This window comes from Oryx dammah, unplaced genomic scaffold (genome assembly GCF_014754425.2).
Source record: "Oryx dammah isolate SB20612 unplaced genomic scaffold, SCBI_Odam_1.1 HiC_scaffold_28, whole genome shotgun sequence".
In the NCBI taxonomy this organism is placed as follows: domain Eukaryota; kingdom Metazoa; phylum Chordata; class Mammalia; order Artiodactyla; family Bovidae; genus Oryx; species Oryx dammah.
Window position 1 is genome coordinate 28,594,364 of NW_024070212.1, and position 19,797 is coordinate 28,614,160.

Below are 19,797 nucleotides of genomic sequence, written 5' to 3' on the forward strand. Positions count from 1 at the left end.
ACAAAATCCTGTAAAGCAATTATCCTTCAATTACAAAATAAATAAATAAATAACAGAAGGGCCATATTCTTTCCGGTTTCAGTTCTCCAGGACTGTGTTATCTATACAGGTGAATTAACAACTTCCTAAGTATGAGAAATATAATTAGGTCAGCGATCTCAAATCATAAATACTCTAAACCTGTTATAGGCTAAACAAATGTCATGAATAAAATAATAATGAAATTCCATTAAACTTCACTAAAAATCCAGTTGGATTTATTTGGCCAAAAGATGGGCTGATGATTTCTCCTCTGTCTCTTATTATCTCTATTAATATAATAATTAGTCCTAAACTGTGATACATAAAGTAAATGCACATGTATCAAATCCTGTATTTATTTAATTACATTATTTTTTAAAAAACAAATACGCAACAGCAACAACACACAGGTACTCTTGTTCCCCCTGGTGAAAAGACTTCTATAATAACTTGATGTAAAAACCCTGTGCAAGAAAGGAACTAAGAGGGACACACAGACTATACTCTAGCACAATTGTTCTTTCAGGAAAATCATTCTGAGCAGTAAACTTACGAATACCTCAGTGAGGCTGTGGTGGTGGTGGTTTAGCCACCAAGTCGTGCCTGACTCTTGTGACCCCATGGACTGTAGTCCACCAGGCTCCTCTATCCATGGGATTCTCCAGGCAAGAATACTGGTGTGGGTTGCCATTTCCTTCTCCAGGGGATCTTTCCCACCCGGGCAGATTCTTTTTACTGCTGAGTCTACATTACTGCTTAAAGAGAGGGGGGTCCGCATAAGCACAAAGAAGAAATTCTGATCATGTCCCCTCATCTTAGGCCCTCAGAGTTAGAAAAGGCTCACAGAAGAGCTGTGAGCTTCTAATATAATTTGCACAGATGCTTCTTCTTCAATCACTAGCTGTGACCATGATGGAGAAAAACTGTATCTTAGGAGGTAAAAAGTTTGCAATCTGCAAGAAGAAAAACTACATATTCCCACTTAGTATTTCCAAAATGATAAAATATTTAGATAATATTTACTTACAATAGAGAGTCCTTAATAAATTAAAGGTACTGATGAAATTCTCATATGCATTGCAACACTGTGACAGTGAATTAATATGCTACAATTACACACTACTATGGACACCTGATGTGAAGAGCCAACTCATTAGAAAAGACCCTGATGCTGGGAAAGATTGAGGGCAGGAGAAGGGGACAAGAGAGGACAAGATGGTTGGATGGCATCACTGACTCAATGGACATTTGTTTGAGCAAACTCTGGGAGATGGTGAAGGACACAGAAGCCTGGCTTCAGTCCAGTGCTGCAGTCCATGGAGTCACAAAGCGTCAGACATGACTGAGCAACTGAACAAGAACAACACAATTTTTTAATAATCCCAAGAGCTTAACTATTGGCCTTTCAAAGATCTATTTCCAACCACTACTTTTTAAATGACTTTTAAAAAGATAGTTTGGTTTACGTAAAAGCAGTTCAATTTGAACCTCTAAAACAAGGCTACCAAATAAACAGTAAAATATTATCTGTCTAGAGGCCAGGCTTCTGGAATATTTCCAAATCCAGAAATCGGGAAAAAACCAAAACAATCATATACACACATGTTCTGGGTGTAAAGAGCAGCAAGGACAAAGAACAGAAGATAAAGAAACACCACCCTAGGTTTACACCTGACCCTGTGATTGGATGATCCACCAGGGAGAAGTTAAGGGGCCCTGCAATTGGCTGGCAGGATCTATACAAGGTCGGGTTTCTTCTTTGGAAAGCAGAGAAGCATGGGAGAAGCAATAAGAGTTAAGAGAAAACAAAACTGGAACAATGAGCAGAGAGCAGCTGATCAAAGGCAGCTCAGCTGAGACTGAAGGGGTGAGCTACAGACACAGACAATTCAGATCTAAAGTGGGCATCTTAGCAGTTCCTGAAGGCACAGGCAGGAGCTACCTGAATAGAGAACGACACCGCCTATGTCTTAGGCATGAACCTGAGACTTAGGCATGCATGCATGCGTGCTCAATCCATAAGTTGTGACCAACTCTTGCGACCCCAAGGACTATAGCACACCAGGCTCCTCTGTCCATGGGATTCTCCAGGCAAGAATAGTGGCGTGGGCTGCCATTTCCTTCTCCAGGGGATCTTCCTGACCAAGAGACAGAATCAGAGTCTCCAGTGTCTCCGGCATTGGTAGGTGGATTCTTTACCATGAAGCCGCCAGGGAAGCCCTGAGGCTTAGGGCACTTAAACAATAACAAGCTGCTCTATGAACAGCAACTACAATAGTCTGCGTGTTGTTTACACATGAAAAATACCACAGGCTATATTTTAATATATTTATATGAATATATATATTTATAATAGTCATCCCTTAATGGAGCTTTCAACCTTATTCTAATGTAAAATGTATTGGGGGAAAGGGTATGGACCAACCCACTGCCCCCACCCGGGAAATGCTTATACATCACATACCTCTCTCCTTACTTCCATCCCTATCCCAGGAAACCTGAACCCAAAATTTTAACATTGCTGTCTCCTTCTCCTGAGAAAAAGGCATATAAATGCAATAAAATAAAATTTCAGAGTGTTCTATTAAGGTTGGTAACACAGAAACTCACAATTTTGCATAATTCCAAGAAGGGGCAGTAAAACAGGGCTGGATCTCTTGGAGACTGGAGCTGTACAATGATTCCAGAATGATTCTGGGCCTTGCAACGAGGAGTATGGGGCCCTTCCCTCCAGTGCTCTGCTATTAACACCAGTCAGCCTTACATCATGCGTCAGTTTTTTCTGATTACTCATAGTTTCTTCTCCCATAATTTCAGTTTGTATACGGTTCAGCGTGGCCTTTCCAACCTTGACTCTCCCTCTCCACCCCCACAATCAGGACTGTGTTTGGTAAATGCTAACAATTCCCACCACAGCAGTGTCAACAGTGCAAACAGCTGGGAAGGTAAATGCCATTTTACATATATATATATATATATATATATATATATATACACACACACACACACACACACACCATTATATAGTATTTCTGCCATACAGATAGCATGGATGTAAAGGAGCTGGAGAGCACAGATAGGAGTAAAATATAGTGAAATAATTAGGAAATGGTGTGGAATCTTAAAAAATATATATATATAGTTGAACTCTAACAGTAGAATGGTGGCTGCCTGGGTCTGGGACAAGTAAGGAAGTAGGCAGAGATTGGTAAGAAGATACAAAGTTTCAGTTGTAAGATCAATGAGGTCTGAGGACTTAATGTATAACATTGGTGGCCAAAGCTAATTAATACTATATTGTATAACTGAAATTTGCTAAGAAAGCAGAATTTAAATATTCTCACCCCCCAAAAAGGTAAATATGTGGAGTGATGGATGTGTTCATTAACTCAGTTGTAAGAATCCTTTCACATATACACGCATATCAAATCATAACAACTGTTCACCTTAAATATATCACATTTTACTTGTGAATCATACCTCACTGAAGCTTAAAAATCATATGAAAATGATTAATTTTGAATAGTACCTGTTTTAAGTATAATTTAGTTAATCATTTTATACAACTTACCTTTTTTAATGGCTGTGGTAGACAACCAACTTAAAAAATTCCTGAACATTTAACAATCTTAGGAAAAGAATACAGCCAACTCCAGAGAATCACTGCAAAACCTCTCAGCTGAGGCTTCAATCCCAACTGAAACTTCTTTCCCTTCTGTCTTAGTTCACATCCCCAGGAAAGAGTCTTCCTGGCCCCACTCATCTTTTTAAGCCACGGAAATGATATGCTGCTGACCAGCCTCTGAATTAGTAGCTTCAGCTGAGGGCCTTCCCTGGCCTGAATGCCTGCGGCTTGCAGAGGAGATTGAGATCAAGTGATAGAAAACACAGATGTCACAGCAGCAGAGACGGCAGGTAGGACAGACACGAGCTAACCTTGTACAGGAGATCACTACAGATGTTAAAAATCCATCGGCCCTAGATCATTCTACCTATGGGCGACTTCAGAAAGAAACGCTCACAGAAATGACAGTGAGTTATCAAGGAAGGGTTTATATTGTACTTAATATACTACATCTAATAAGATGCATTCAGCATCCACGTCCTTCCAGAACACCTTCCTGAAACGCAGAGGTTGGGAAATCAAAAACTACATTCTCCAGGCTCCTTGACAGCGAGTCATCAGGATGAGAATTTGAGTCTGCCCTTAAGAGGCACGACACACAGTACAGACAGCAGCAGTGAGGCAGAGCCCGACCAGCCGACAGCCTGTAGCTGCTTTCAGCTAGCAAGGAAGACCACGGACATGTCAGTGTCCGGTCTCCAGCTCCGAGGGTGCTGAGGGACAGTGGCAGAGGCAGTCGTGCCAGACTGAGCGTTCCCGCTTCTAGTCATAGTTCACAGGCATCAAGGAGAAGTTGTCAGAGCAGCGGCCAGACACTAAATTTCAAACTTCAAGCAGCTATGATGGCAACAGCCGTGGCTGCTGTGATTCCCCCGATCACAGCGACAGCGGCATTTTCTTGCTGTGATTTCAATGGGCAGCCTCCTGACTGCCACTTTCCCGACACTGGGAGAGGTGGCAGCGCCCGTGGCGACCTGTTCCAAGGTGTCCTGGAAGTCACATTCTCAGAGGCCTGGCCTGGAGCCCAGCCCTCTAGCTCTTCCAAAGAGTCCCCAAGCGATGAATTCCTTGTATTATATCCCCTCCGTTTCCTGCACTGAACTCTGGCTAATACTGCAAAGGAGTACAAGGGGAATGACTTCATACAGAAAGGTTTTGTTCATGTCTGCACTCACACAAAGGGCTCAAGGGAGATGACACCATTCCCATCAGTCTCCCCAGAATGGCCACCTCAAGCCCCTTTCTTCAGCGCTGCCCAATATGGATGATACCTTCGCCTCTGCCGTGGCCAGCTCTCCATGACCTGAGATATCTGCTTGCCCTGAACCCAGCAGGAGCACACAGTCCCTCAGCCGTGGCAGTCATGTCAACTCTCATTACAACCAGACGAGCCCAAGGATGCTGAATCCAAAGTGCCCCACTGGTTCATCCACCACACCCCTGAGTAGTCTCTGGCCCCCAAACTCATCTTCCCCGACTGCTCCCCCTAGTCAGTCAAGGGGAAAACAAGAAATCAAAGTATAGCTGGCTCTAAATCAGAGGAATTCATCACCCCTCCAGGTCGGGGCAAGGAGAGGCCAGCAACAGCAGTCTACCACACTGCAGCTCCCATTCAGAAGGACTCTCCTGAAAGCACTGTGAAGAATCTTTTTGGTAAGAAAAAGAAATTTTTCAAAACTAAAACAACTAAAGGCAAAAAAATACTTAAGTATTCAGTGGTTACACCAGCTAAGAATTTTCTGACTATTTAAATCTTAACCACAAGCTGTGGGCTTCCCTCGTAGCTCAGTTGGTAAAGAATCTGCCTGCAATGTAGGCAACCGGGGTTCAATTCCTGAGTCAGGAAGATCCCCTGGAGAAGGGAATGACTACCCACTCCAGTATTCTTGCCTGGAGAATCCCAAGGACAGAGGAGCCTGGGAGGCTATGGTGCATGAGGTTGCAAGAGTTGGACACAACTTGGCAACTAAACCTGTTATTCACCAAATGATGTTGGACTCTTGCGACCTCATGGACTCAGGCTCCTCTGTCCATGGGATTCTCCAGGCAAGAATACTGGAGTGGGCTGCCATTTCCTTCTCCAACCACAGCATTATGGAAGGCTAAAATTGCCCTAAAGATCTGAAGCATATAATGATTGCAATTCTTTATTATGCTCCAGCTTTCAGATTACCACAGCCTCTCACAGCACTCATGCGTGCTGATGGCCTAACAAACTTGAGTCAGCATGCTATACTTAATTCCAAAAGAATGCAGATTTCATAAAGAGACAGAATATGTCAACAAGGCTAATTCTTTTTTCACAAGTTTCTTACAGAAATTCTTCTGCAAGAATCCAAAACAAGAGGAACCTGAGTTCGAGTATCCACTCTGCCAGCTTCCTGCTCAGCACAGTCACCTGCCATTTCTAAGCCTCAACTTATTTGTCATCAAAGAGTATAGGTTGGATCGCTCTGGTTCCTTTCAGTTGAGTGATTTTGAGCCCAAATAGAAAACAACAGAACAAACACTTGAAGAATAAAAGGTGCCCGTACTTCACAGCCAGCTTTAACTGCCTCTTCAAAGGAACCACCTTACTGTGCGGTACTTGAAGGCTGGAAGAAGAGAGACTGACTTCAATACCATGAGTAATTCTGTCTAGCTTCGCTAAGAGTCTGCATATTTACTAAAAATTCCTAATTCCAAAGTGCCCTCTTGCATGCCTCAGACCATTTTCTAGGCTGCCTGTCTCCAGATAAGAGTGCTAACACACACCTTCCCAGAGAGCGAATTTCAGAGTGAGTGACCAGGAAACACGAGAACAAGATAACATTTCCAATATCAAGTATACGATTTTCACAAGTATATTTTATCCTAAAATATCTGGGCTTTTACTTACACCTGCTGAAAATATTCTCTGACAAAGGTAGCCAGAATTAAGGTTGACCTTCTGTTTGATTAGGAATTCTTGGGAACAACTTGAACTGTAAAGATTAATCTGCACTGCCACAACTTTGTTTAGAAACAGAACCAAGCAATGAAGCTTTTATTTTAAGGACTTGGCCAGAGTTTTACCGCATTTAACACCCACTCAAACAATTCAGAATTGTGGGGTTTTTCCTTCTAAGAGGGAAAGGGGAAGAGAGATTTTTTCAGATATAATGAAATACTATTCTATCTGGAATGCAAAGAAGGAATCAAAACTGTGTCAGTTCATAGTCCTCCTTTGAGTCTGGGTGACCTTCTGCGTGCTAATCTTTCCAAACCTCGGTATCCTCATGTGTAAAAGGGAGAAGATAACCCCCGGCTCATGGAGAATAACAATATATGAGCTTTTTACAGGAATATATGTCTGCCAACAGACATATTCTTATAAACCAAATGAGATAATGTCCTGACATTGGACAGTTACTCAGTAAATGGCAGTTAGTGTTATCATGACAAGTCCCCAGGTTAGAATATTTCTACTAAGAGCCAGGTTGCCAACTGAAACAACCTTGAGTCGCCACCAAAGGGAAGTTGAGGTGTCACTTCACTCATCAACATTACATGGAGGTAACTCTAGCTGGCTGCACCACAACCTGTGGCAACCGGGATCAAACCCGCGCCCCCTGCAGTGAAAGTGGAAATTCTCAGCCAGGGACCTCCGGGCAAGTTCTTAGTTAGCAAATCTGTTTAAAGGGAACCGAATCTTTCATTAGCATGTACATTCCAACTTAAACACTGACATTAGTGAATAGCATTCACTGCTAAAATTAATAATACTTTACAGAGTGTTTTGCCAAAAGCTACAGAAGTGGGTTAAAAGATAGCTTTGTGAAGAAGGTTACCTTATTTTAACAGATTTCATGACTTAATCAATTAATATATGTAATTAATATCGGAGAACTCTGATTGTAACAGGCTTCTGGAGTAGGAGCAGTAATTTTCCAAGTATAGTCTAAAGATACTCCAAGAGGGACATAAGCTAATCTAAAAATCAAAGCCCCTGCGATGATTCTTATTGACAAATCACACCCAATTCCATGAATGTTTGTTTCTGTGCACAGTGAATATATTTACCAATAACCTCCTAACACTTAACATTCCCTAAAGTTTCAACTACCAAACACTTGGCAAAACTGCAAACTCCTACTATGTGTGTCATACATAAAGTGAAGGATGACTTTTTTATGGCAACGCAGAAGACATTAATACAGTAATTAGAATATAAAAATAGTGTGAAAAGATATTCAGAGCACCTGCCCTTCTCTTTCAACCCTCCACCTCTAAGTACTACTGTAAAGGCAGGAAAAAACAAAGATTGTCAGACTTGATCCAACAAATGCTAGTAACCATTCTGGTGATTAAACAGATTCACACTTCACTCTTTAAGTAGTGTTTCAAACTTAAGAGTCAGTGAAGTAGCTTCTTTATGTATGACTTCTATGAGATCATGATTACAAAGTATTATTAGGGAGCCCTTGGAAATAACACAATAATAGTTATCTAAATTTATGCTTTTAAAGACCATTATTTTAAAAGCGAAACATCTTAGAAAGCAATTGGTTTAGAATTTCATTTTCAAAATTGTACAACATTAAGCTTTAAAAACTGCATTAACTGGACTAATAATCATTTTCTCAATGTCAAACATAATGAAATGATCCTCTGAAGTATTCTAGCTACCTAACAACAAGCAGCACTGACTTAGAAAATTTTATTTGGTATAAAAAATTTCAAAGAAAATGTAAGAAAAACCCAAGCAGCACTTTTAAATTGTGCATGTTTAAGGTATCAGCATTGTAATTTTTAAAAGAGCCAGCATTTACATAAAGCATCAAATTTGATATATTTAAGGAAAATATTTGAGTAAAATCAATGCCTCAGTTATGGTCTACAGCCAATATCTGGTCTTTAAAAATGAGAGTTTTATGACAACTGTGTACTGCTGTTGGCTTCAAAATAGAAATTGAATGTTTTAAAAGAGGCCATTTCCTGCAGTGCTGTCCCCAGAGCATCCATCCTTTTGAGGAACGACCCCTCCCTATCTCTTGGGGTTCTGTCTAGTTACTAATCACACTGTGCTCTCTATACCCAACTGCAAAAGCGACCATGCCACTCAGGCCTAACCAGTCACGCTACCCCATGGCCCTGTCCCCACAAGTGGTCTGTGATGGGCACAAAGCCAATCAAAGTCTGAGCATGTGATCTGATTCATTACTGGAGCCCAGACAAAAAAGATGACAAGCGTTAAGGACTCTGTTTGACTTGGGGAGTCGAGTGAGAGCCACCTTTCCTCCTACCCAGAGCCGAGCTCAGAAAGAAGCCAACCTGAGTCAAGTAACAGTCCTTGAAGCGTGAGTTAAACTCTCACTGTCCAGTGCCTGGGTGTTCATGCACATAAGCCAAGACATTTCTTCTTAGCCTAAATTAATCTCAGTCAAGATTCTCAGTACAAAATCCTTACCAATACAGAAACTGACGTAAATTCGAATTTCTTTTTCCCTTTTCTGTAGAAATCTAAGCTACATACCACAAGATATCTATTGCAAACTGATAGCCATAGCCAAAGAGTAATGTGAGGACTACTTCATTACAGTGGATTTTTTTTTAATCAGAATATAGTTATTTTACAATGTGTGTTAGTTTTTGCTGTTTCCACAGCAAAGTGAATCAGCAAGATGTATACATATATAGCCCCTCTTTTTTGGATTTCCTTCCCATCTGGGTCACCAAAGTGCACTGAGTACAGTTCCCTGTGCTATACAGGAGGTTCTCCTTAGTTGTCTATTTTATACACATTATCAATAGTGTATATGTGTCAATTTCAGTCTCCCAATCCATCCCACCACCTCCCTTCCCTCCATGTTATCCATAAATTTGTCCTCTATGTCTGTGCCTCTTTCTGCTTTGCAAATAAGATCATCTATACCATTTTTCTAGATTCCACATATATGCATTAATATACAATATTTGCTTTTCTCTTTCTGATTTACTTCACTCCGTATGATAGTCTCTAGGCCCATCCATGTCTCTGCAAAGGGCATAATTTCTTTCCCTTTTATGGCTAAGCAATATTCCACCACGCACTAAGCAATATGCACCACGTCTTCTCTATCCATTCCTCTGCTGATGGACATTTGGGTTGCTTCCATGTCCTGGCTGCTGTAAACAGTGCTGCAATGAACACTGGGGTGCATGTATCTTTTTTCTCTGGGTATATGCCCAGGAGTGGGATTGCTGGATCATATGGCAGTTCTATTTTTAGTTTTTTAAGGAGCCTCCATACTGTTCCCCATAGTGGCTAGATCAATTTACATTCTCACCATAGTGTAAGAGGATTCCCTTTTCTCCATAACCTCTCAGTATTATAGTGGATTTTTTAGAAGTTATTTTCTTTGTTTTTTCCCTCTAAGACAGTTTAACATAGTTCTATTTAAGTTCAGAAATAGAGCATTCATTAATAAATGCTTATTTTTTCCTCCCTTTTAGAGTATTTTTGTTTCATAAAACTACTTGTTAAATGTCATCAAGTATAGTAAAATCCCATTTTTCACAGTCAAACGTAATTCCCAATCAGAATAAGATACAGGGTAACCTCTCACAAACTTCCCTGAAGCAAGGAAAATAATTATGTGTTTAAAATTCTCTGCAAAAAAAAAAAAAAAATAGAGCAAAGGGCCTAAGATGCCAGAAATTTTTAATTAAGTAGATCAGTTACTGTTCATATTTCATACCCAAGACAAGAAGAGAAGACTCTAAATAGAATGGATCCTAATTATTAACTCTGAAGCAAAATCTTTCCATTTCCCATTCCATAATATTAAAAACCTAAAGCCCAAATAAATTATAACAGAAAAGTTTCAGTTCAGTTCAGTCGCTCAGTCGTGTCCATCTCTTTCCGACCCCATGAACTGCAGCACGCGAGGCCTCCTTGTCCATCACCAACTCCCAGAGTTCACTCAAACTCACATCCATCGAGTCGGTGATGCCATCCAGCCATCTCATCCTCTGTCGTCCCCTTTTCCTCCTGCCCCCAATCCCTCCCAGCATCAGAATCTTTTCCAATGAGTCAACTCTTCTCATGAGGTGGCCAAAGTACTGGAGTTTCAGCCTCAGCATCATTTCTTCCAAAGAACACCCAGGGCTGATCTCCTTTAGAATGGACTGGTTGGATCTCCTTGGAGTCCAAGGGACTCTCAACAGTCTTCTCCAACACCACAGTTCAAAAGCATCAATTCTTCGGCGCTCAGCTTTCTTCACAGTCCAACTCTCACATCCATACATGACCACTGGAAAAACCATAGCCTTGACTAGACAATTACTTTTTTGGCAAAGTAATGTCTCTGCTTTTCAATATGCTATATTGGTCATAACTTTTCTTCCAAGGAGTAAGCGTCTTTTAATTTCATGGCAGAAAAGTTAACTCTCTATAATTCTTACTGAGTCTCTCAAACGGTATGTCCAGTATGTGTGTGTGTTAATCGTTCAGTTGTGTCCAACTCTTTACAACGCTATGGACCGTAGCCCGCCAGGCTCCTCTGTTCACGGGATTCTCCAGGCAAGAATACTGGAGTGCATAGCCATTTCCTTCTCCGGGGGATCTTCCTGGCCCAGGGATCAAACCGGGGTCTCCCATACTTCAGGCAGATTCACCCATGTTAATAAAACAATGCACAACTTATGAGCATAGTTTCTCCTTTCTCTATTATTTAGAGATGTCACAAGTCAAATTATGGTCTTCGAAATGTAGTCCGTGCTCCCCTGGCCATGCTGGGATGTCTGAAACTGGGAGTGGGCGTCTTGCACTTTGGTGAGAATATAAATTGATATAGCCACTATGGGGAACAGTATGAAGGCTCCTTAAAAACTAAACACGACACACACAAAAACTACTGATATGGACTACACCATAGACCTTTCGGTATTGAACACTGTTGTCCCGTGTTCTGCTCCTCTTCTGCTTCTTACCTACTACTGAGAACATCTCAATTCCACTCAACCAAACCATATCCATCTTTCAAAGCCAGGCTGAGTTCAAAATTCTTCCTAACTCCCTCCCCAACCATCCAAGTCAGAAAGTAAGAGCTGGTGGTAAGGATTCTAATAAGACATTAAAAAAGAATGAAACCATCCTTTCACATCATATATATACATTTAACTTTTGTAATTCACTATGCACACCCAGGTAAGGATTTTTCTGAATTAAAAGATAGGTATTTTTTTGTAAAACATACCTCTTTAATACAACCAAACTACCTCATCTGTTATTCAACCAAAATAAAGGAACTGATTCTAGCATGGCTGGAAAAGTGGCATGTAAGACTCCTAAAAATGGGTATAATACACACACAAGGTATAAAATACACTAATATAAACTACAAACTGTAGTATAAAATGCATTGTAAACAGAATATAAATGCAATGTCTTTTAAGGGTAATTTACATTTGAGGACTTTGCAAAAGATAACTTTGTTTATATCTGACTTCCCTCTTTTTGACATGACTTAAACACTCTAAGATGCATCTCCACACCACTTTTTAGAACAGCATGCTGGATAGCCAATTAATAACCCCAGTTTCCACCAAAATTCATACTAAAACTTACCTAAAGAGTTTTGTTTAAGTACTGGGAGAAAAGTGGAAAAGGTAAAATCCTTACTACAGGTATTGCTTACCAATGAATCAGGACGCTGCCAATAACTTGAGAGCTTCCTAAAGACAGAGACGAATTTTTGACTCATTTTTACATTTTTATGTTTTTCTATCACCAGTGCTAACTCACACGGTAGGTTCACCACTAAATGCTTGAGGAGCATTGAATGTGTGCCAGTAATAGAACCCTTCCTTTTTCTCTTTATAAAGAAAAATAAGCACTTTGGGAGAAAGCATTCTGAATAATATTTGTTCAAGGAGAAGAGGAGCAATCAACTTGCCTCTCTTTAGTACAACCAAGTCTCTCACAACACCACCCTCTGAGCTACTGAAAATCTTACCCTTGGGGACAGTTTTAGATCAAGGACATTCATTCTCTCTACCGAAATGTAGTATTGCAAGAAGATTATTTCTAAAAATTTTAGAAGAGAAACAAAAATAATTAACTAATTAAAGTAGACGTAGCTCTAGTATTTAATACCCAAACAGCTGTCCTCTGTCAAATCACAACCAACTAGAAACTGACTTGGAAATGGGTAGATTTTGAAACTGGCAAAGTTTTAAATTGGCAGGTAACACTGAAGTGCTTCATAAAAATGAAATTCTCCTATAATACACTCCCCAAACACTAAGTGCCCACAAAATTTACAGAGCACTTCAGGGTTATATGTAATATTCCCTGGTGGTTCCGAGGGTAAAGCGTCTGCCTACAATGCAGGAGCCCTGGGTTCAATCCCTGGGTCAGGAAGATCCCCTGGAGAAGGAAATGGCACCCCACTCCAGTACTCTTGCCTGGAAAATCCCATGGACAGAGAAGCCTAGTAGACTACAGTCCATGGGATCACAGAGTTGGACATGACTGAGCGACTTCACTTTCACTTTCAGGGTTATATAGTAAAGACATTATATGAAACTATTTACCCAAGAAGATTATGCACTGACTTCATAAGTCAGATATTTGAACGAATGGAGATTTTTTTTACCATATATATCTACACACCATATGTATGTGTGTGTGTGTGTGTGTATGTGTGTGTATACATACATATATTTATAAATTAGAGACCAGGAGGAGGAAAAAAAAAACACTGAAATCTGTCTCTTCAGTTCAGTTCAGTTCAGTCGCTCAGTCGTGTCCGACTCTTTGGGACCCCATGAATCACAGCACGCCAGGCCTCCCTGTTCATCACCATCTCCCGGAGTTCACTCAGACTCATGTCCATCGAGTCGGTGATGCCATCTAGCCATCTCATCCTCTGTCGTCCCTTTCTCCTCCTGCCCCAAATCCCTCCCAGCATCAAAGTCTTTTCCAATGAGTCAGCTCTTCGCATGAGGTGGCCAAAGTACTGGAGTTTCAGCTTCAGCATCATTCCTTCCAAAGAAATCCCAGGGTTGATCTCCTTCAGAATGGACTGGTTGGATCTCCTTGCAGTCCAAGGGACTCTCAAGAGTCTTCTCCAACACACCGTTCAAAAGCATCAATTCTTCGGCGCTCAGCCTTCTTCACAGTCCAACTCTCACATCCATACATGACCACAGGAAAAACCACAGCCTTGACTAGACGGACCTTAGTCGGCAAAGTAATGTCTCTGCTTTTGAATATGCTATCTAGGTCTGTCTCTTACAAGAGGTTTTATGAAGAGAATCCCAGGATCTCACAAGAAAAACATAGAGTTACGTTGCATAAAACACAATTCCGTTGCATAAGAATCAAGAATCAGTTTTAGCACTAAACTGCATGAAGTAAAAACCATGTGAAAAGTGAAAGCCAAAGGTTAAAGAGTTTGTTCTATCACTGTATAAGCCCAATATGAATTGAAGGTACCAATGAATAGAGGTCAGAACCCAAATCTTGCATTATTAAAACCAACTTGAGACCCAAAAAATTGTTACCAAACTTTCAAAAAGCAGAAAAGTTTCAAATTTAAAGTTAATCAAAATTTGATGCTATTTTCCCTAACAAAGGGGCTGCCTAGCCCAGTCTCTTGTTTCTATTATTTTAGAAAAAGTAACAAGAAATTTTTTGTTTTGCAAACTTGGGAGGCTAGCAGTTTCTCTCACATTTCCCTTCTTTAAATGTTAAAACCACCTAAACAAAATTCACAGTAAGTCCCAAATTACCCACTAAGCCAAAAAGACTAACAAAGATTCAAAAGTAAAGAGACTAAAGGGGCAGAGTTATTCACTACTGGCATAACATAAACATCCTTACTTAAAAGCATTTAGTAATGTTTCTTCACCGATGAGAAAAGTATTTCTAGGAATGTGCTCATTTTAACAAAATTCTCTTATAAACTGGAAGTCTCAAAGAGTCAGTGGTAAAGACTTTTACCTACATTTGATTAGCATTAAATAAGATCTGTTTCAAATTAGCTTTTTTTCAAACAAACCAAAACACTGTTCCTCATGATTTTCATTTCCAGATATAGTAACTGACAAGGCAGCTGTCATGCACTGTGTGCATGATAGTGCAGTAGACAAGGATTTCATGTATTTATTGTATCTGTCAATATATACTTTCTGGAATAAAGTCCACATAATTTACAACCGCTGGGATATGTGTCTAAGATACATGAAGCAGACTTTCCATAAAACTCTACACAATAATAGACTAGGAAATGGAAATTTTTTAGAATAAAATTAACAACTTTTATCATTAATCAGAATAGAAGTTGTTTAAAAATATACTCTGAAATAAAATCAAAGAAACTAATCCTGGTCACAGGACAATACCATGAAACAATTCCACTGGAGGTTCAAAGTTCAACTTCCTTTACTACCAGGAAAATACAAAGTTCAAATTCAAATGAAAAGTTATCTCTTTGCAGAAAAATAAATGACAAGGTCATAGTTAAGAAACAGATGTCGATTTGGGCCAAGAATCAGGTGGAGCAGGAGAGTCCTGAATGCTAAATACCACATCAATAGTAAGAATTCAGTGACAAATTTCCTATTTCTCTTAAAAAACTCTCCGATTAGGAGCCATATTTTAAAAGAATTACTTTCAAATCTCCATTAAAGATTAGAACAGAATATTTATAATAAAGATTATAAAACCCAAGACAAAGCTAAAGACAGACAGTGCCATAAAACCGTTAAGTCATCGGGGTGATGGTTCTGGCTTTGGCTGAGCTCCCTTTAACACCTACTAGATGAAAGGAGAAATCAAGAAAGAAACAGCACTGGGTCAGTCATAGCCTACAGTCCGGCTCATTCTTCCACCGTGGACTTTGTCAGAAGACAATATGAGGTCACTCCCTACTAATAATACATCTTACAGAAATGGCTGAATCCACTCTTGCATTGTGCTAGTTTCTAAATGGCATGTTAGAAACACAGTTTCATAAGGTTAACAAATAAGATGAATAATAAATAATATAATAAGATTTAATAAAGTTAAATCAAGAGAAGAGACAAGATATACTTTAAAATACCTTATTACATTGAAAAATACATTTCTCACAAAGTTTAGATAAAAAGGAGGGGGGAAAGACCCCAATGTGAATAGCAAATTTTTTAAAAATTCCCTTACTCTGTATTTTCATATTTCAAGTTCAATCCTAACGGGATAGGATCTTTGTCTCCTCTGGAGATAATATATATGCTGCTTTAATCACACTCAAAGTTTTACAAATAACCTCTTCAAGTACTTAGTTTGTATCTAACATTTAAAGTCATGTGCTTAAACTACAAAAAGCTTGCTATTTTATAGTAAAGGTTGTTTATGGAAAGCCATTTAAGAAAGCAACTTAATACAATGCCTAACATAAGGCTAGGGCTCCCCAGATGGCTCAGTGGTAAAAGAATCCATCTGCCAATGCAGGAGACACAGGAGACTCGGTTCGATCCTGGGTCAGGAAGATCCCCTGGAGGAGGAAATGTCAACCAACTTAGTATTCTTGCCTGGAGAATCCCATGGGCAGAGGAGCCTGATGGGCTAGAACCCATGGGGTTGCGAAGAGTCGGACGTGACTTAGCAACTAAACACAACAAAGGCTATTAAGGAAATTTTAAAAACCCACTCTTTTTTAAAAGAATCAACAACTTGCTTAGAAAGAAGAATATTAATCTCAGATGACATATAGTGGTATCCTTTAGAAATTAATGAAGCAGAGTGTATCTTTAAAAAATAAGTATACTGTTCGGAACTTTATCATTAGTGATTACAAAACGTGTTATACCCAGTACACTTTACTTTGGCTAAACATTTAAGACAAGACAGTATGCAAGAGGGAAAATTTTTATTACTACAAAAATGTCGACTACATTCTGGGGTATGTGATTTTTTTTTTTAAGTTAATTAACATCACTGAATACACTCTAAACTTTTGAATTATTTTCATAAATTTTATACAAAGGCTGAGAAATTAATAACATGTGGACTAGACTAATATCAATGGAAGACACAATTTCCCAGTCTTCTAAAAGAATCACAATAACTTGAAATTATAACAACTTCCTCTTCAATCATTTTTTAAACTATTTCAGAAAATAAGTAATGCTTTTATATATACCCCTAATTAATCAAAACAAAACACAAAGTAATGATGCAAATGTTCTCAATATTCCCCGATTCATGGATATGAACTAAATGGCACTTAAATCAATAATACTGGGTATGTAGTATCTTGCATATTACAGAGAGTGCCTGACTGGCTGAATTACTGTCTCCAAAGCCTTTCCTCCACCTTTCACCAATGGCTCTAGAAGTTTGAATTAAGAATTTTTTTTTAACTCAAAAAACTGTAAGATGTTTAAAGTCTGCCAAAGTTTTTAAATTAACAATAAAAAGAATCTCACATAAACCCATAAGTTTAAAATGAACGTAATGGAACAGACCATATGAAGAAAATCTTAATTAAGATTGCACGGACATGTGAGTGTGTGTGTATACATCCACAATACACACACATATGGATACTGCACCACAAACCATCAGTTTCCATTAAGCCTAAAGAATACTAAAAAGATATTCCCAAAGTGAGCTGCTGAGAAAAAAAAGTGAGGAAGACATGTTAAATTTTTCTCCAGAATTTTCCAGCATTTTGCAGTGTAGGGATGGGCTGATTTTTTCCATCCCAAGTCATTATTAAGCAGACCATTATAATTTGATTCACTGCATATTCAGTAGAACACCCTCAGAAAAAAAAATACTTTAATTTCTAGTAACGTTATAGTCATAATTCTCTCCCCTTCAAATATCTCAGGAAATAAAACCACATTCCACCAATACTGAAAAGACCAGCGATGTTATCGACAACAAATACAATGAGAGCTATTACCTCCTATCAGATTTCACTGTACGCTGTACGCAGTCTGATCAATGCTTTGAAACTGACAAGTATGCCATAAACGTAATGAGCTTTGCAGCAGATTTTAGTAGCATAAAAGGTACCAGGGCAACGGGGGCCTTTGCAACCCACCACTTCAACAAAATTCCGTAAAATCAAACATTTACAAAAGATTTTACTCCGGGAGGCACCTAGACCTTCCTTCGAAACCCAGACTACTCAACAGCTCCCTGAAAAAATACACCATTCTGCCACAAATCGCATATTGTACACCATCGATACACAGACACCTGAACCACCTGAGCTGACAAGAGTTAGGCTGTCAGCTCCGAGGTGTTGCTAGTGTACAAGAAACACTGAAGCAGCTAAGCTCTCTCAGGTACACTAGGTGGTAACCTTGGCACCAAGTGCCTTAGTAATAAAGATCTTTTGCTCTATAAGGAAATGCATTAAGACTGTTCCAAAGAATATGCTACAATCCTGAGAACCTCGTCCACAAAGGAGAACAGAAAAACGCTGGGTTTTCCTCTAGTCAAAAACTGCGGCGGGAGATGGAGCTACGAACTAAGGAAACCCAGCTTCTGGTGGCAATCCTGTGACAGCTAGCAGAGCAGCCCGCCCAAGCCAGAGCTCAGTTTTCCTACCCGCAAAATGGGAATCAGCACCGCCACCCCTCTGCATTGACAGGGAGTCCGGCACACCCTGGAGGTTCAAGATTACCCTGGATGATAAGCGGTGGGGTGGGGCTGCCGCTCCTCAGACACCCACCCCGGACCCCCCACTCCGCAACAGAAAGACAGGGCCGGCGTACCTGGCTTCACAGTCTTGAGACGGATGGGCTCGCGGAAGTGGCGGATGACAGCCAGGGTGTCCCGGTTGGTGAGCCCGCTGACAGGCGTCCCGTTCACCTCCAGCAGCACATCCCCGGGGCTGGGCGCCTTGCCCGAGACGACGCAGCAGGTGCCCCCGCCGGGGTCCTCGCGGAGCCGCCCCAGGTAGGGGAACTCGCCGCGCTCCGCACCTCCCCGGATCTCAGCGCCCAAGTCGCCCGGGGCTCCGGCCCAGGACACCGCGCACTCCTGCACCTTGCTGAGCCAGTGCTTCTTCTTCTTCAACGTCTTCGACATCACGAACCCCGCTGCACCATGGGGGAGACCCCGCGCGTGCGGCGGGGGCGCCGCTCTGGCCCCCTCTCAGCCTGGGAGCCCCGGGCGGCCCGCGCAGCCCGGCGAGGGGGGCCTCGCCGCTCCGGCGTCCCCCTCGCCGACCACAGCCCGCTGGGGGCCGGGCCGCTCCGAACCCCGAGACGCCCCTCGGACACCTCTCCCGGCGGCGATCTCCGGGTCTGACCGGGCTCCGCGAGGGCCACCCGGGTTAGGCTGAAGAAAGGAAAAGGGGATTGTCCCCGGGAGGCTCCAGAGGGGTTTCGGGCGGGGTCACAGCCGACGGCTGGCCCCCAGGCTCCGCGCGGGAGCGGCGGGAAAGGCAGAAGTAGGGGGGCGGGGAGGTGAAGCGGGAGAGCCGGAACCGGGAAAAATCCGTCGGGGGCGCGCAGAAGCGCGCGTAGACCCGTCGCAGGATCGATCGTGGCCGCTGCGGAGCTGGATCGCGGAGACCAACGCCTGCCCAAGCTGCCAGGAAACTGCCGCTTTCAAACCCGCCGCAACCTCCTCCTCCTCCCTCTTCCCTTCCCCCCGCCCTCGCCCATCCCTCATCCAGAGCCCCGCCCCCTCCCGCCGCGCGGCGCCCGGCGCGCTGCCGTCACGGGCCAGGCGCTTGGGAAGGAGCCCAAGCACTCGACACTCTCGCTAGAGATTGGCCCTGGGAGGAAAGGGGGCGGATCCCCGACGAGAATGCTAGCCACCGATTGGCTGATGGAAGTGAAGGAGGCGGGCACTAGGATGACTGAAGTTTAAAGAGGGTGGAAGAAAGTTTGAAGAGTCAGGGAGAGCGAGAAGGAGGGGCAGGGGAGTGGGACCGGCTCCAGAACGCAGGGCCGAGAGAGGCCCTCGGTGCGGCGGCCGGAGCAACGAGAAAACTCGGATAGAAGAGCTACCGAACTCCCCGAGGTGGAGGCATGGCTGGCGGGCTGGGTGGGGTAGGGGCGGAGCCTCGGCGCCTGTCTTCTCGGGGCACTGAGACTAGCTGGGGTACTTTGGAGGGCAGGCCGTCGTGCTGAGTCCGAGGACAGAGATGGCAGAGCCTCGGGGTAGCCAGTTACAGCCGACCACTCAAAGTGAGTCA

The 19,797-nt window shown here is 41.9% G+C and overlaps 1 protein-coding gene across 2 annotated transcripts in view; it reads right to left on the bottom strand.

Moving 5' to 3' along the window:
- Positions 1-19,226, bottom strand: part of MAGI3 (membrane associated guanylate kinase, WW and PDZ domain containing 3) — a 252,719-nt gene extending 233,493 nt beyond the window's left edge. The window contains exon 1 of one of the 2 annotated variants that reach the window (XM_040231001.1): positions 18,365-19,226. In XM_040231001.1, coding sequence (XP_040086935.1) covers positions 18,365-18,680 — 316 coding nt within the window. In that variant the 5' untranslated portion in view covers positions 18,681-19,226. The remainder of the gene's footprint in view (positions 1-18,364) is intronic. The other variant, XM_040231000.1, reaches the window with a different exon arrangement.
- Positions 19,227-19,797: the final 571 nt, after the last annotated feature.